The 17,615-nt window shown below is 48.3% G+C and overlaps 1 protein-coding gene across 11 annotated transcripts in view; it reads right to left on the bottom strand.

Moving 5' to 3' along the window:
- Positions 1-17,283, bottom strand: part of LOC127007621 (endonuclease III-like protein 1) — a 61,859-nt gene extending 44,576 nt beyond the window's left edge. For 2 of the 11 annotated variants that reach the window (XR_007760307.1, XM_050878765.1), the window contains exons 1-2: positions 16,047-16,065; positions 15,814-15,903 (exon numbers count right to left, since the gene is read on the bottom strand). Coding sequence is in view for 6 of the 11 variants with exons in the window: in XM_050878765.1 (XP_050734722.1) it covers positions 15,814-15,891 (78 nt within the window). In the remaining 5 variants the exon portion in view is untranslated. Of the gene's footprint in view, positions 1-2,075; positions 2,214-8,255; positions 9,599-15,813; positions 15,904-16,046 lie in introns of those variants that run through there. The other 9 variants (XM_050878770.1, XM_050878763.1, XM_050878769.1 and 6 more) reach the window with 8 other exon arrangements.
- Positions 17,284-17,615: the final 332 nt, after the last annotated feature.

The raw sequence follows: 17,615 nt of genomic DNA, 5'->3' as shown, positions 1-17,615 counted from the left end.
CAAGGAAAGGAGCACAGATAGGAGGAGAGAAGTTAGGTTGCCTGGCCTATACTGATGATGTAGCGCTGATGGCAGAGGAAGGAGGAAATGGAGGAGATACTGTATTACACATAACCTACACATATGGGAGGGAATGGGATCTGAAATTTTGTGAAAGGAAATGTAAGGTCATTGAGTTTTGTAGTGGAGGCAGAAATCAATGGGTACAGTAAAACCTCACCATTTGCGCACACATGGCTGGTCTGAAGGTGCGCAAATGGCGAATGCGCAAATGGTGAACTTAATAACCTATGGGGAAAAATACATATGGGTGGTCACGGCCCAAAAAAAACTGGCATGATGGTGGTGCAAAGGTGAGGCAGAAAACACTGAATAATCGCAGTCACCACAAGACCAGGAGAGGCGATCGGGCAATGGCAGGCAATGACATGTTGTGTACGTTGGCAGTGTTCTTCACTGGCGGCAGAGGGCGCGCGGGAGGTAGACAGCTGTAGCTCGCCAGCTGGTTTCAAGGTCGGTAGTGGTGATGAAGGTGGTGTTGAAAGTGATAGTAGTGGTGAGGAAAGAGGTGGTGGTGGTGGTGATGATGAAGGTGATGTGGTGATGGAAGAAGTGGTGGTGATGAAAGTTGTGGTGGTGATAATGTGGGGGTAGTGATGAAAGTTGTGGTGGTGATGAATGTTAAGGAGCGCGCCTATGGGGTATTTTTTGACGAATATATTTAAAATCGGACGAGTACATATTTTTCTCTCAGCGTGGCTGGGAAACCCTAAATTACCATGTGGTGAGGTTTGTTTTCGTAAAATTAAAACCCCTCCCCCTTGGGGGGGCTTTAGAGTAATAGTCGGACATGCGCGTCATTAGACGCTCTTGTCAACATATGCGGTATCATTCGTATATACGTAAAAATTGCATTAGAATATTTTATTTCTTCGTAAATTTTGTCATCTGTCATCCTCTCTTCTTCGCACGGAGAGGCAGGGGAGGAAGAGAGGTGCCACCGCGCCAGTGCCAAGCGAGAGACAGACGGGAAAAGTATGTTGTACTTTTCTCTCCTCTCCAGCCAAAAAAACGTCCCGACAAATGATGTACAAGCGCAAGGCAACGAGAAAAAGTCACCAACATCAAGAGGGCTTATGGAGCGGCCAAACCTCAGAAAACAAGCAAGAGAGTAGTGTAGAAGCAAGGCACTCCCACGGTACTCGCGCTATCTGGCCACAATGAGGAAGGTGGCGCCTTCTGACACCCTCACCTGCGAGTGAGTAATACTTTCTTAGAAAGGGGGACCAGATGTCTTATCATTCTGAGGTAAGTCAACAATGAAACAGTCATATGAAAGAATTTCATACCAATCAGATAAATACAAATGGCAAGACAGAGAGAAATGTAAAAAAAATCTTTAGGAGCCGATATCTCGAAAAGTATCTTTTTAACCTTCAAATAATTTCTTCGTAGGATTTGTTGCGCAAGGAAGGGATCATTTTCATTGCCCGACGCTGAACACCTTCTAATTTAGCAATATCCTTTGCATGGTGGGGAGACCAAAACTGTACCGCATATTCCAAGTGGGGTCTGACTTGGCATCAACGTCAGCGTCACCATATGGAAAGGGTTAATCCTCTTCTAAACCTCTTAATCCTTTTCCATTTTCTCTTAATCCTTTTCTAAACCTCTTAAGAGGAAATGGAAGATGATTAAGAGGTTTAGAAGAGGATTAAGAGGTTTAGAAGAGGATTAATCCTCTTCCATTTCCTCTTAACCTTTTTTATACTGTGACGCTGACGTCTGCATCACGTATGGAAAGGGTTAATGGCTGTGGAGAATATTACAATCATCTTCATATTCCCCCAAATGGTAACCTATCATTGCTATTAAATAATCTACCATCAATAAGGAAAAAATCTATCGCTGGTACTTAGTAACCTATTATAAAATTTTTGGTTAACCCGTACAGCGTTTTGGTATTTTGTAATTTCCTCCCACCCCAGCGTCGGAGGAAAAATCAATTTTATTTTTTTTGCATAAAACAGCTTAAAACCATGAAAAATGAAGAAATGTAACGTCTTTTAGCTTACCGTTGCCTTGAAGTCGGTGTTGTGGGCCATTTTTTGTCAATTTGGGAAGCGAAATGGTCGTGTTGATTGATGTAGACTTTCTTGGATTGTACGTGCGTATCAGAGCAAATCGTTTTCTCTCAACATATTTATCACAGACTGATATATATTGTTAGAGAGTAACTTATTGTGAGCTTTTTGATAGTTCAACTCAATGTACAGTCGCCCACAAGAGTGTTCGCTCACGCAGTAACAGTTTATACGTGGCCCCCTCCTTACCAAAATTGCCGGTACAAAATTGCTGGTTCTGGAAGTCGGTATACCCACTATACCTCACCCACAACACTGTCAAACCACTTTCCAACCACCAACCACTTCAATTTCCACATCACGATCTAAAAAAACACCTACAACATCCACACAAATAAAAAAAATGTACACACAATAGTGGCTGCCAGGCTTGCCAGTTATGGCAATAAATAAAATACAGCAACCCTCTGGTATCCGGGTTAGTAGAGCTATGGGGGCACCTGGATATGGGAAAAACCTGGATATGGTGTAGGTTAAGTCTACAGACCCGAAAACCCAGCTTTCGATCATGACCTGCCATAAAGGCAATGACAGTACTGCACAAGTGCTTCTGTCCATACTCATACTATGATATGCCCCATGGCTTTGTAGCAGTCAGTCTGCACCACGGAGTGAAATGTGCGCAATTGACATGCTCCAGGCACTGAGAAAAGGGTTAGAGCAGCATCGTCACGGTTAGCACTCGCGGCAATCTCTCCCTGGCTTATCACAGTCCTGCTGCACCTTGGGGGGATCTGTTACTTGGGATTCAGCAATTAGGCGCGACAGCCTCAGCCGCTAACCCATTGCTGGGGTGCCTAGCCCCGTGTTCACAGGCAGCAGCTAATGTTCCCCTGCCTGGCCAATCACAGCAGCGGGGCCTGGACCCAACCCGGAAAAGCCCAGGTATTTGTGGCAGCTTAACCGCCCAAGTCTGCACCATCGTGTTTACCACGTAGGCTTTCTAGCAGACCCAGCACTGCCACAAGAAACTTTTTACAGGTCCAGTTTTACAAAACTGGAAGGCCGACGCTCTGTGCTGTTCTTAGGCGCGCGCCTGTGGCTTTATCGCTGCTTAGCTGTGTTAGCAACCTTGTGGCTACGAGCACCGCAGGCCTTACCACCCGGGTCAACCAGAAGGCATACCAGAGCGATACCCAAAGCGGTCCGGGCCAGCAACGGGCATCAAGTGCTCAAAGCAAGCTTCTATACGGACGCTGGGGCAGGCACCCCAGGGCGCTACACTTTTAAGCCCGGCATTGAGCCCACAGGCCCACAGACGCCGGGCAAGTACGCCAGGCCGCCCCACTCTGAGTGTGAATGGGGAGGATAACCAAGGAGTCAATGACAACCTGGTGCATCCGCTTGCACGGTGATCTGTGGCTGTTTATTTACACTGTGTTGCCCTTGCGAGCCAGGGGGGGCAGGTACCCCCTGCACAGTGCATCCAGCGGGACCTCAAGAAGTAACCACGATTTACGGCCAGCCCGCACCTCCGGATCAGGGTGGCCCACGGGACTCCCGAACCCCCGCGGGCCCCTTTACTCACCTTACCGTAAGCATGGTAAAACCCTTCTTTCATATGTCGGACCGAGGGCGGTACTTATCCGCATTTCTTATTCCGCCCTCACTCCCGCAGGAGTGCTAGCGGACCCGCACGCCTTCTCCACGGGGACGGAGCCCTACTCACCTAGTCCAGTCTGGATTTAGGCAGTCATCAAGGCTTAAGCTAGGGTTCGCTCTGTGTGTTTCATTTAAACAGTCCTTTAACACTCCTGCCATTTAAACCTGCACTGCCTTGACTCTCGTCACTTCGATATGGTCTGCAGGGCGTCACTATCATTGCTACGTGCAAGCTGGGGCGCACCTTAAGCCCCAGTCACACATTCACGACAATGACTCCCGGCGCCCTCCCGACATCAGACCACGCGCTGCCAGTTTTGGAATGTCGCGCTGCCAAACGTACGTAACGACCATCGTAAGTCCATCCCCTTGAGTGCCGACCATAGCCGATGTCAAAACAATATTGTTACGACGTTGTTGAGATGGACATCCGACAGCCATAGCTTATTCGCAACGGGTGACAGATGTTGGGGAGGGCCCCGATTGTTTTGAAATTTTCAAAACTGTTGGCATGCGGCCCGACGGTGGGAGGCGTGGTCTGACTCGGGAGAGCGCCGGGAGTCATTGTCATGAATGTATGACTGGGGCTTTACGGGTGCGGTATGCCGCCCGGGCAGAGCTTGAAGGCATCGCGCAGGCAATCTGAACGACTTTTGGCGGCGCGCGACAATTTTTATAAATTTTTTGGAAAAATCAAATATTTTTGAAAACTCCCGGATACGGGCGAGGTCAGATACGGTGCACCCGGATAACTGAGTGTTTACTGTATATTGGGTGGTCAGTATTCCCAAAGAATCAGTCTACTAGGGCACCACCACAGAAATAACCCTCGACACACTCCAGTGACGGGAAAAAATAATACAGTAAATACATACGACGTACGTATCTGACGCTCAGTGGTATTAAAAAATAATACGTACGTCGTACGTATCTTACGCTGTACGGGTTAATATTCAGGAGGAGTAGCCATGCTCTGTGAAGCACAAGGGATATACATTTCATATTGTTTATACCTCAGTGTATTCAGGTTAATCTATTGAGCATCGGAAATGTTATAAAAATTATGTTCAAATTGGAATAATAGCATACGTAAGTGAAAGCGCAATAAATCACACACCCCTGCATCACAGCTCGTCACACACTGAGTGACTTGACTGAGTAGTGTCTCATTGCTAGCACTGAGGTGGCCAGGTGGGAGGTACTGCATCCTTTAAATTTGTCACGGGCCAATCACGAACATTGAGTAATTGTTTTGGCCAATGGGATACATATCTAGACTCAAAGCCAATCATATAACTCCTTTTCACTTGCTATGGGAAGCAGGAAGGATTTGAAATTAGTCTGTGCCTAGACATGGAGTGCAAGATATGTAAGTAGATTAAGAATATTAGAGTAGGAAGTATTTATACATTTGAGTTGTGCATTACTGTATGTTTTCTTTTGTAGATGCCCAGAGAAAACTCAATGATGACAGGAATCCAAATCCCTTATAAGAGATTCAATACTTTTATGCTTTTGTATATTTCCGTAATAGGGTTGCATACCACATGTTGTCAACTTTAGCTACAGATAACTTCCGGAAGATTCCCTGAGGCGAGACGCTGAGACTCATGGAAAATGTAGAGTTCTTCTCAATAAACATCAAGTGTCTTTACGCTTATCCGTCCTCCTCAAGCCTGACACGTTGACGAGAATGGGATGTATGCTGTTACTACATGGTGTATGTATTACAGGTATGTAGTTGTGCTGTATGGAGTGACATGTTGATGCTGGTGGGCCACAAACACAACACAAGACATGATCCTTGACTGACTTCCAATTGATTCAGCACTATTAGGGGAATGACAAGGAGGGATTGCAAGCCTTTGAAGAACATGGAGTTATACCCAATCAGAGGCAGTGAGGTAATTGTGGGCGTGAACTTTCTCAGATCAGATAAGAGGGACGACAAGGCCATGGACTCCGCCACCTCCACCTTCAAATGACCCCTCTCTCCCAATGGTGAAGTACCCCACAACAAAATCAAACTTCACCATGTATCACACCACACTCCTGACCCCAGCAACGCTCTCCATGAGTCCAACACCCGCCTCGACACCCAGCCCCTTCCAATGGGCCCTACGGACCTCCACAACCAACCCCTCCCCGGGGAACACCGAGGTGGCCCTGAACACAATCCTGCCCTCCCCTTCGTCCACAAGCCCATCCCTGACGCCAAGCCCCCCTTAGTGGTGTGCATGTCATCTTTCACCCACAACTGCTGCTTCATCCACCCGTCCAAGGTTGCCACTGCCCTACACGCCTCCATCTTCCAGAAGAAGGTGATCGAGGGGACCCTGCGGATCACACACGGGAGGTATGGGGTATGTTTCGAGGTAGCAAACCTCGACAACCTACCCCAGACACCGGAGTCTGTGAGCTCCCTGGGGGACTGGTCCATCAGATGCCGAGTAATCGACCCAGACCCTGCACACAAATACACAAGAATCTACCTTGTTGACACTGACTTAATTAAGTGAAATTAGCGAAACTGACTGTTTTGGGAGGATCCCACTCTGTGCCAAGTGCCATTTGCCGGCTCCCTGGCAAGTTCATTGACGGCACCAGAACCCCAGGTCTGGCAATCCGCATTAAATTCAAAGGCCCCTTCCATCACATGTGGCCACTGACAGCACTGCATATACAGTGAGGCCTCACTCCATCCCAGTCCTCCAATGCTACCACTGCCTGACGTACGGACATGGAATGGGAACCTGCAGGGGCCCTGCAGCGGTTACCACGATGCCAAGGACTGCACGAGAGACCCTCACTGCTTTTACTGCCAGGGTGAGTACAAGCCCACTTCCAAACTCTGCCCTGCCCATGCAGTGGCAGAGGCTATTCAAAGCCGATTCACCAAGGACAAATTGTCAGTGCCTGAGTCCCAGCAGCGGATGCGGGAAATTAAACAAGGGTCCTTCCGCCCTGGACCACCACCTCAAACCGCCCCCTCTGCCGCAATGCAGACTGCCTCCAGAGTCAGCACCCTCCACCCATCACACTGGTGCCATTGTCCGCCTCACACCACGCCTCCCTACCCTCGTGCCCACTCCACAACACTCCAACACCCCACCCCCACAGCCACTCAGCACCACAGACCCCCTCCCAAGAACACCTCACTCTGCACAGCCCCCCGCACCCCCCCCTCTCCCCGCACACCCAACCCCAAGGTCACAGCCCACTTCCCAAAGACACAACATTCTCCCCAACATCATCCAGACAGAGAAATCATCTGCCTCATCCCCCATACTGTACACAACCACCAAACTCCTACCCAGAGACCCCCTCCACCCTGTCTCCCATGCAGGACACACTCCTGCCACCAACTCCCTGCCCCTTCACCCACCCGACCCTCCCCAGGAACCCCCAGACTGCCCAACCCACTCCTCCTCTCACAGGCAAGCCATGCACAACCTTCATCCCTGCCCATTCCACAGGTGCCCACTGAACTACCAGCCGCCTCATTCCCACCATCTCACTCACCTAACACTGCTGACCAGCACGCCGCACCCCACTCACTCACCTCCATCATCTGTAGCCTCGCCCCTGTCATCCTGACCTTCTGCTCTCTCCTCTCTGCCGGACACTCTCAGAGTGCTTCTCTAAAACTCTTCCTTCCCTCATCTCTTCCTTTGGTACATTTTCAACATGAATCCTCCAGCTACACTCCCTTCCTTTTCCGGAATGCCAGGTCCCTCTACCGTAAGCTCCCTCAATTCAAAACTTACCTTTCCTCCATCTCTCCTCTTCTAATTGGGGTCTGTGAGACCTGGCTCACTGATCCCTACTCCCCGTCATTCCCTGGCTACTTTCCCTACAGGAAGGGCTGCTGAGCTGGAGCAGTGGGCGGAGGCTTAATGCTGTTGGTCCGGCAGCCCCTTCCCTCCTGTCAACTGTCCCTCACCCCTTACCCGGGAGGACACTTAAGAGTTCCTGGGAGTTCGGGTCACCTTCAGCACGGGTCCCCTTGACGTCCTTATCCTTTACAACCCGTGTCAGAACATATCAACACTAGAATACCGCCACCTCTTCAATCAGCCCTCTTCCCCAGCACTTATCATGGGTGACTTTAACGCCCACCACACTCATTGGGAAGAAACCGTCCCTCTTCACGACTCAACAGAACCGCTCAGGGCACTCCCTCATGGATTTCCTTGTCGGCAGTGCCTCCTTCTCTCTCTTAACCCCCCCAGACCTCCCCACCCGCATTGACCCCGCAACAGGCAAGGCATCCACCCTAGACCTATGTCTGGGCAATGGTCCCTTACACCTCACCACCATCACCACCAGGCCCCACATTGGCAGCGACCATCTTCCTGTCATTCTTACCTTCCCCTCACTATTTCCTCCCCCCCCAAGCCCCAGGCCGACCAAGATGGTCCCTTAGGGCTGACAACTGGCCCTCTTTCCTCGACCACCTCTCCCCCCCAACCCCCCTCCTGATGAAGCCATCGGGGCCCTAGCAGACACCTTGGTGGAAGTGGGGTCCCATTGTTTCACCTTCCATTCCTCCCAGCATTCTCCAGACCCCTTGGTGGAAGCAACAGTGCGAGGCTGCGGTGGGGGCCAAACGCGGGGCATACAATGCCTGGCATCGCAGGCCCATCACACAGCAGCGGCGGAGGTTCCACCAACTGGAGGCTCGCTGTAAGCACACGATCTTGTCAGCCAAAAGGGTATCTTGGTCCACCTTCTGCGCATCCCTTGACTTCTCAACTTCACTTGCCAAAATATTGGCTATTCTTCAGGAAGCTGGTCTGTCCCCAGGCCCCTCTCATGTTCCCTCTCCACCACAACGGTGTCCCACTAGCTGGAGATGCCCAGAAGGTGGAATGCCTAGCCTTACATTTCCACGCACAGCTGGGCTCCCTCTGCAGAGGGATATTAATCTACTCTTCAATACAAGTAGATCTTGGGGTTTGTCTTTTTCAATTGGCAAATGTGTCAGAATGAACTTTTGTAGAAGTTTTCAAGATGCACCTGTTCTCTTGCAGTACTTCATTGGTGAGCAACCTATTTTAGATGTTGACAACCGCAAAGATCTTCGGGTCAGGACTGATTCTTCTCTCAAGTTCCATCTTCATGTGAGAGATTGCAGGCAAAGCTAGTGGCATAAGCTATAGTATTCTTAAGGGAACTATTTGTAGAACTCAGGATTTTATGAGAGGTTTTTATTTCACATATTAGGCCAATCCTCGACTATGCTTCTGTGGTGTGGTTTACTGGATATTTGGGTGATGTAAGACTACTAGAAGCTGTTCAGAGAAGGTGGACTAAGAAAATCATTGGGTTCTGTGACATAACTTATAGGGATCGTCTCGTGCAACTGAGTCTCTACTCGATCAAAGGCAGACTGATCAGAACTGATCTTATTATGGTATTTAAAATTGTAAAAGGACTTTGTTCGAATCTTGATCACTTGCTGACGAGAAATTGCAGTAGGGACACTAGAGGTCACTCCTATAAACTTTTTGTCCCCTGTTGTAACACTGATGTGAGAGCCCGCTACTTCTCATTGAGAGTGATTAACATTTGGAACAGCTTGTCGGATTCTGTTGTTTCTGTCATCTCGGTGAATTCCTTCAAACACCAGCTGGGCAAGCATCTTGGTCAGATCTTATACGAGTTTGATTGTTCTTTGGGTGTCTTGTTTGGATTGATGTTATTGATTGGGTATTGAAAATTAGTAGTTGTCCGTGCCATCTTGTGATGTCATATTAGCCAACCATCTGACCATCTTCATGAAAATTCATCAGCTGCAGTTTTGGTTGGAGACATCACACAGTTTTTGGATGGAGCATGTCCCCATCCAGGTAAGACCCAGTCCCTCCTCCTAGGCTATCCCTACCATCTTCCACTCATCCTATTGCCAAGCCTTTTCAGATACATGAACTCACAACAGCCATAGCTGCACTGCCGGTGGGGAAATCCCTTTATGCAGATGACATTTCCTTCCTATGCTCCACTCCCTCCCTGCCTGAGGCACAAACCCTCCTCCAGAGGGGGCTCGACACCATCAGCCATTGGTACACACAATGAGGCCTCACCCTCTGTGCACCAAAGTCATGCCTCATGTGCTTCACCCATCGCCGCATCCCCGCCATCCCTCAAGCACACCTAACAAGCATAGTCATCCCCTTCCGCACAACACACAGATTCCTGGGTCTAGTGTTGGACGGCCCCTGCCTCACAAGGAGGCAACTCATCAGTGACCTCAGAACCTCCTGCTTGTCCCGGCTGAACCTCATGAAGGCCCTGGCGGGCATTAAGTGGGGAGCCAACAGAGCCACACTCCTCCATTTCTACCGTGCCTACATCCGTAGCAAAATACGTAGACTACAGATGCGAGGTCTATGGCTCGGCTTCCCCAACACTCCTCCGAGAGCTGCATGTGGTGTAGAACACTGCACTCAGGATAGCCCTCGGTGCCTTCAGGTCATCACCCACCCTGGCCCTTCAAGCAGAGGCGGGCCTCCCCTCACTAGACCATAGGTGCAACACTAAGACAGTCACCACCTTCCAATGAGTAACATCCTCTCCTCACTCCTCCCTCCACACTGCCCTGTCCCAACACCGACCTGACCCACTTCCAGCCCCACAGGCCTTCCGCGCTCACACACCATTCATCACTCGAGCCCTCTCTGTCTACACCTCCCTCTCTGTCACCCCTCCACCTTTCTCACCCCTAGGTCCATGGTTCCCCTTTCCCTCCATTTCACTTGACCTTCAGTCACCGTGGACCAAAGCGGATGCCCACACCAGGGAAAGGCCCTCTTCCTGTCCCTCCTTTCCACAAAATACAAAAACACCTTCAATTTCACAGATGGCTCCCATATCCCATCCCCTCCCTCCACCAGCGCAGCCATTTACCTCGCAGCCCTACACACCACCAACTGGGAACTCCAACCCCACACCACCATCCTGGGGGCAGAGCTCTTTGCCATCAAGGAGGGCCTCACAGCTGCAACAACACTTCCCCCACACCAACATGTCTCCCTCTTTACAGATTCCCTCACTGCCCTCCAACTTCTGTCAACTCACAGACCTCGCACACACCACACACTATGCTTCGACATCCACTCACTCCTGGCACAGCTGACCTCTGGGGGCAGAAGGGTCCACCTTCAGTGGGTTCCATCACACATAGGCATCGTGGGTAACACCGTGGTGGACCGAGCGGCTAACTTAATGGCACACTCACATCCCCAGCCAACAGACAAACCACCAGACCACCAGTTTAACAGCCGACCTCAGACAGATCACCCTTGGACAGTATAGGCACTCCCCCACCCAGCACTGGTGGACCTACTCCTCCAGTCGTCCCCTCGACACAGCCATCACCCACCTGAGGATTGGACACACACACCTAAATACCCACCTGCACAGACTGAACATAGTACAAGACCCACACTGCCCATGGTGCCCCACACAACCTGACACACCGGAACACCTACTCCACTGCACAAGATTCCACTCCCTCCACACCAACCTCAGAGCATCCCTAACCAAACTCCACATTCGCAGGCAAACCTTAGAGGACCTGCTGGGCAGTGACACCCTCAGACCCAACACGACCTTCCAAGCCCCCAAGCGTACGCAAACCTTCCTGTAGAAGTCGGGGCAACTCAACAGGATCTAATGCCCACTTTGGTGACAGAACGACTAACTTAAAACACCTGATAGCAACTACGACTGACAGGGCTCTGGAGGCAGTGGTCCCACAGCCTAGCTAGCCCCATAAAAACTCAAGAAGATAGGAGAGCTTTCCAGTGCTACTGGCAAGTGAAAATTCCAAATTTTTCTCGTGCTTACCTAGCAGCCGCTATTCCTAAGGTTATCCGCATTATATTCTACTATCGTGAAATGAAGTGTCCGTCTCTGAAATATACCGCTGTTCTGCTAAATAGTAGCCCCCTCCATGACTAACGACTATAGAGCTCTGGGAACTGATTCTCCATCCCAATCATAAATGTTTCATTGCATTTCAAGGGGACCCGCAAAGGGCCACTCTCGCGTGGCATGATATGCGGGGGTTGTGCAGGGGATTCAAGGGGCCAGGACAGGATTAGGATAAGGGTTAGGATGAGGAAAGGTATTGGGATATGGTAAAGGACCAGGATTGGGAGATAATGATTGATATATTTGAATATACTAGTGTTAGTCTGGTAAGTGTGGTATTAAGGTTGTGGCTGCCTCTAGTGGATTGTGTAGTTGTCGGGTGTAAATAATTGTCTTTGTTTATGTCTACTAAATTGTTTGTGATTTTATATAGCATTTGTTGTCTGTGTATTTGTCTTCGTGTTGCTTATGGGTCCAGTTTTATGTCTTGTTTAAGCAAAGTAGTGTGTCTGTAATCATATCTGGCCCATCTTGCAGCTTTGTTTTGTATGGCCTCTAATTTATTTATGTTATTGTTAGTGTGTGGGTCCCAGACGGTGTCACAATATTCTATGTGTGGCCGAACGAGTGGTTTGTATGCGAGAATTTTGATGTTTGTGTTACACCTGCTAAGGTTCCTATGCAGGAACCCCAAGGCTCTGTGAGCTTTGGCCCTGATGCTGCTCACGTGTGTGTTCCACCGCATGTCCGCTGAGATGTGTACGCCCAAGTATTTGCGTGAAGAGACAGTTCAGATTTGTGTCATGGAGTTTGTAAATGAAGGGAATAGGTTTGTTAGTATGGGTGAAACGGATGTGATGGCATTTGTCTGGTCTAAACGTCATCTGCCACTTGGGTTCCCAGTCTTCAAGTGCAGCTAAATCGTCCTGCAGTCGAAGACAGTCATCTCTATCTAAAATGGGTCGATAAACTAAGCTGTCATCTGCAAAAAGTTTAGTAGTAGAGGTAAGTGATAGTGGGAGATCATTAATGTAGGAAAGGAAAAGAAGGGGGCCCAAGACGGTGCCTTGAGGTACCCCAGAAGGTACAGGAATAGATGAGGATTGACTACCATCAAGAACAACTTGTTGCTTGCGGGTAGTCAAAAACATGGTAATCCAGTTAGAAAGTTGTCCTCGTATGCCACATAATTCAAATTTAGCTAACAGTCTTTGGTGGGGAACTTTGTCGAAGGCTTTGTCAAAGTCAAGTATTATGGCAACAACTTGTCTAATTTTGGGGTTGTTAAGGGACTGAAAAATGTCGTGTGTGGTCACAAGTAATTGAGTCTCGCACGAACGTTTGGGCCGAAAGCCGTGCTGACTGTCAGTCAGTATGTTTTGCCTATCAAAGTGGTCCATTATATGTCTATGAAATTTTGCAGGGAACTGAAGTTAGCGAAATAGGTCTATAATTAGCAGGGAGAGTTCTGTCTCCGGATTTAAAAATTGGCGTCACATTTGCCAAAAGCCAGATCTAAGGGAGTTCTCCGGTTTGTAATGTGTGAGAATATAACCTGCGGGATAGGTGCAAGAATGCAAGCATTAGCTTTTACTATCCTGCAGGGTATATTGTCTGGTCCAGTCGCTTTGTCAGTGTCAACCTTGGATAATGGTTTCTCAATTCCTTTGGTGTTTAAATAGAGGGGAGGAATTGTTGGGTGTGGTGATGTTGGTATGTCTGGCAAGTTTGCATGTTCTTGTGTAAAAACAGATTGGAATTGTTTGTTAAATGTGTCGGCTTTGTCTTGTGGGTGTGGGGCCAAGGAACCGTTGTAGTGTTGTAATTCTGGTCGAGTCTTGTCTGCGTGCTTTGAAGAAGCTGTAGAATTTCTTGTGGTTCTGTGTGTTGTTTGTGAGAAAAGTGGATGTGTATTTAGTTTCTGTTTGTTTATTTTCTTTTTGTAGTGTTTTCTGTATGTTTTTGTAGTGTTCCCAGTGTTCTGTATCGTAAAGTTTTGCTGTGTTGTATGCCTTTACCTTGTTTCTGTGTAGTCTTTTCAATTGTCTATTGTACCATGGTAATGACCGGTTTTGCATGATAGTTTTCTTGGGTATGTGTTTGTCCATTGTGTCATGTATAAAGTCTCGTAGTCTGGTCCAATTTGCCTCAACAGAATTGGCCATTGGGTCTGTGTTGAGGAAAGTCTCTAAAATCAGCTAGGTTTTGAGTTACGGCACCCATATCGGCTCTGTTGTATAATTAATGTTCCTGGGTAGTTGTTTTTGTGTTGTTGGTCTAATGTTTGTGTCAATGAGTACCATTTCATGGTCATCAAGACCTGGCAGTACTCGTGTACGTGTGATTAAAGAAGTGTTTGTTTGTGAGGAACAAGTCTAGTGTGTTGGATGTGACCCCATGTCTTATGTTAGGATTGTGTCTTCCTACACTGACCTGTGTGCGTGTTGGTTAATGTACGTTTGTGTAAGTGAGTGTGTGCTGATTATGTCAATAAAGTGTTCATGTAAGTTCCTCCTGTCAGTGTGTGGTAGTATACTGCCTTCGTGGGTGGGGTTGTCCAGTGTCGCCTGTGTTGTCCAATCAATGTCAGGGAGATTGAAGTCGCCAGCCAACCATATGTTTTTGGAGGGGTCAATTTTGGATAATGATTCGTCAAGGGTCTGCAGATATTCTAAGTTTGAATTTGGGGGACAATAAAAAGATCCAATGAAGAGAGTTCTACAGCCCTAAAGTTGTACTTTAATCCAAATAATTTCCGAGTCCACGTTTAGTTCTGTGGCTGGAGTCACTACTAGTTCTGGCTTTGTCGCAATGAGGACTCCACCGTGGTTATTATCCATTCTGTCTTTTCTGTGTAGGGTCATATTATAGGGACTGTCCATCGGGAAGACTTCACTGTCTTTTATGTCAGGAGTGAGCCAAGTCTCTGTCCCTATAACAATGTCTGGGTCATAAGTCAGGAGGGTTTGATGAAAGGCGGCTCTTTTGTTAGTGATGCTACGGAAGTTGATGATGAGGGCACAGAGGGAAGATGACCCCTTGGTGGTGGAGTCATGTGGAGGTGGTAGTGGTGGAGCGTGGAGCCGATGCCAAGGCTTATCCCACACCTACTACTGAACTGAACTGGTGGATGAGGGGAAGTTGAGGATAGAGGATCTATTGGGGATGGTGATGGGAGTTATAGATAGGGAACAGGATCTATTGTGAGAATGATTAGGTGTGGAATGATCTGGGTGAAATAGGAGCTTTGTGGTGCAGTGGTTAGCACATTTGTCTCACAACCGAGAGAACCCGGGTTCGATTCCTGGGCGGAGTGGAAAAATTTGGGCGGCTTTTCCGATACCCTATGCCCCTGTCCACCCAGCAGTGAATGGGTACCAGGTGTTAATCGGGGGTTGTGTCCCGTCTCCTGGGATCTGTTCCCTTCTCCTATAATTCCTTCCCCTTCTGTCTCTCTCCGGCATATGACTACAGATGTTGCGCCGACTAAACAAAACTTTCCAACTTTTTATTTGGGTGAATAGGAGGAGTGGATGATCTCTGGGGATTGCCTGCTGTCAAGTCTTCATGTCAGTTCTGAGTCGGGGAGATATTGTCCAAATTGTCTCTACCCAACGGTCGGGTGATCCTATCTAACGATGATGTAGTGATGGGAGTTGTGTGTGCTGGCGGGGATGATGTGGTGTCTAAGGAGCTGAATTTATTTTTATTAAGTAAAGGTGAGTGGAAATGAGAGGAAGTAAAATTGGGCGCCCCACAGACCCAGCAGATCCATGAGAGGCTCCGACTCTCCAATCCGTTGAATGCTGCCGTGAAGCCCCCCACACAGCTGACATGATACCAGCCACTATGCAGGGAGACCTCACAACAGCAGTCACACTGGATGACCCGCTGGCCCCATTTGACCGCTCGCCGGCACAGCTGGCAAGGGTACTTAGGGGCACGGGGGTAGGAGTTGATCAGAGCCCCAGTGTCACCACACATCAACAGAAACAGGGCACCACGAAAATTTGCAATCTTAAAAGTTTTTAATTTATTTGTCCCCAGGGAACTGTCCAGGGACCCTAACAAGTGTGTGTAGGTGTTTGTGTACATGTAAGTGTTGGGTGTTAGTGTCTTGGAGTAATAAATGAGAGAACATATTGTATCCACGAATGCCACCAGACAATATAGTGTCCTTGATTGCCACCTGCATGCGCTGCCACGACGAACACACCAGACAAGACAAGCTGGGACACCCTAGACAGTGGAGCACGACATCGGGCATCGGCAGAGAACACTGAAATGTGGGACAGTCCCTTATTATTATCCGCTAACGATTCAGGTAACACCTACACCGCTTCTTGCATTCTTTACACACATATAGTTGCAAGAATTATGATGAAACGGAAAATCAAGAACGAAATGAGCAGAATCAATTACAGGGACACAATCAACTTTACGCGCGTCCATTGAAATGGTAAGCAGAAAGTAGTGGCACTAACCTGGATCTTGATGTCACAGGTAACTGGATTGCTCCCAGGGACCTTTTTTTTGTAGAGTCCCTTGATAGAGTCCCGACAAAGGCGGCCCCGTGTATAAGGCTGGTGGGCGCCATTTTTGGCCCTTCGAGCACCGCGCCGACTTTGAACTGAGGTAACAAAAACATAATTTTACCAATTTTGGAAGCGGATTCGGCTGCTTTTTAATGTAACAGTGCCTTGCTGCCTAGCCTTCGGCTGTAGCAACATGCCACAGAGGGGATACAAAGTGTATAATTTAACTGCAAGGCCGTATAACGTCTTTTTTTCAAGCTAACGCTACATTCCTTCTGACGGCCACTGGTTAGATGGTAATGTGGTAGCGGGGTGGTCGTCTGGCTATTTCCGGGCGGTTGTCAACGATGTTGAGACAAGCCTCAGGACAAGTGAACACTCGTTCTGGGTTGTGATGGTTACCTTTAGTGCGATAATTATGGAAGGTGGGTGGATTCCCGTGTGAACCACTCTGAGACAATGTTTAGTTAAGGGGGGAGTGGTGATAATTCACTAACGTGCGTGTGTGGGTGTGGGTGGGTGTTCAGTAATGCCCAAATGGCAGGTTGACAGGCTTTAAATTATAGCACTTACAGTAACTTAATAACTTTTCTTGTGTATGAATATATTTACAGACCTTGGGAGGTTAGCGGAGTGACATTTAAATGACTACATACATAAATAAATATTATTTAACCTAACTATCTATTAGGAAGATTGGGGAACATTTGAATGCTTATCTGTGTTGAAGACCCTTGAAGTGATGACTGGTGCAGGAGGGAAGAAGGGTGAGGCGCCGGGGACGACGAGTGTAGACTGCGGGGCGATGAGTGTAGCAGCGTTGTTGACGAGGCCGGGGTTGTGTTGGTTAAGAGGCTGGGGCGTGGTTGAAGATGCCGTGGAGGTGGTGGCTATGAGGCTGGGGCGTAGTTGAAGAGGCCGTGGAGGTGGTTATGAGGCTGGGCGTGTGATGGTGCTGCTCCTGTGTCCTTCTTGTTTCGCCTTGCCAAATCGTGCTTTGTTTCGCCTCGCCTTGCTGTGTTTTGCTCCGCCTCGCCTTGCTGTGCTCTGCTGTGCCTTGCCTCGCCTTTGCCGTGCTTGTGGTGGTTGGCAGGGCTCCCACAAATGCAAATCAGTAATTCCCTAGACTCGTGCTGAAAAATCCCTAGATTGGACAAAAAGCTCCTAGTTTACAAATATTGACACATGTACTAACAGTATCCCCCCCCCCCAAAAAAAAAAAATAATAGGAAAAATTTGCTTTTTAAGTATTTCAGAAGTCTACTTTTTATCATTATACAGATAATACACTTTTCTTTCCCTTTTTGACAATGATTTTCCTCGAAACAAAAAAGAACTTGTAACAAAATGTTTGAGTTTTTCTTGTGATGATTAAATTTTCATCATGTTCTTAATAAAATGCTAAAATGACATAAATAAATGAGATCCCTTAGCAGCTGAGATAGACGAGTGATTT

This window comes from Eriocheir sinensis, chromosome 36 (genome assembly GCF_024679095.1).
Source record: "Eriocheir sinensis breed Jianghai 21 chromosome 36, ASM2467909v1, whole genome shotgun sequence".
Lineage (NCBI taxonomy): Eukaryota > Metazoa > Arthropoda > Malacostraca > Decapoda > Varunidae > Eriocheir > Eriocheir sinensis.
The sequence above is the reverse complement of the archived record's forward strand: the minus strand, read 5'-3'. Positions and strand labels throughout refer to the sequence as shown.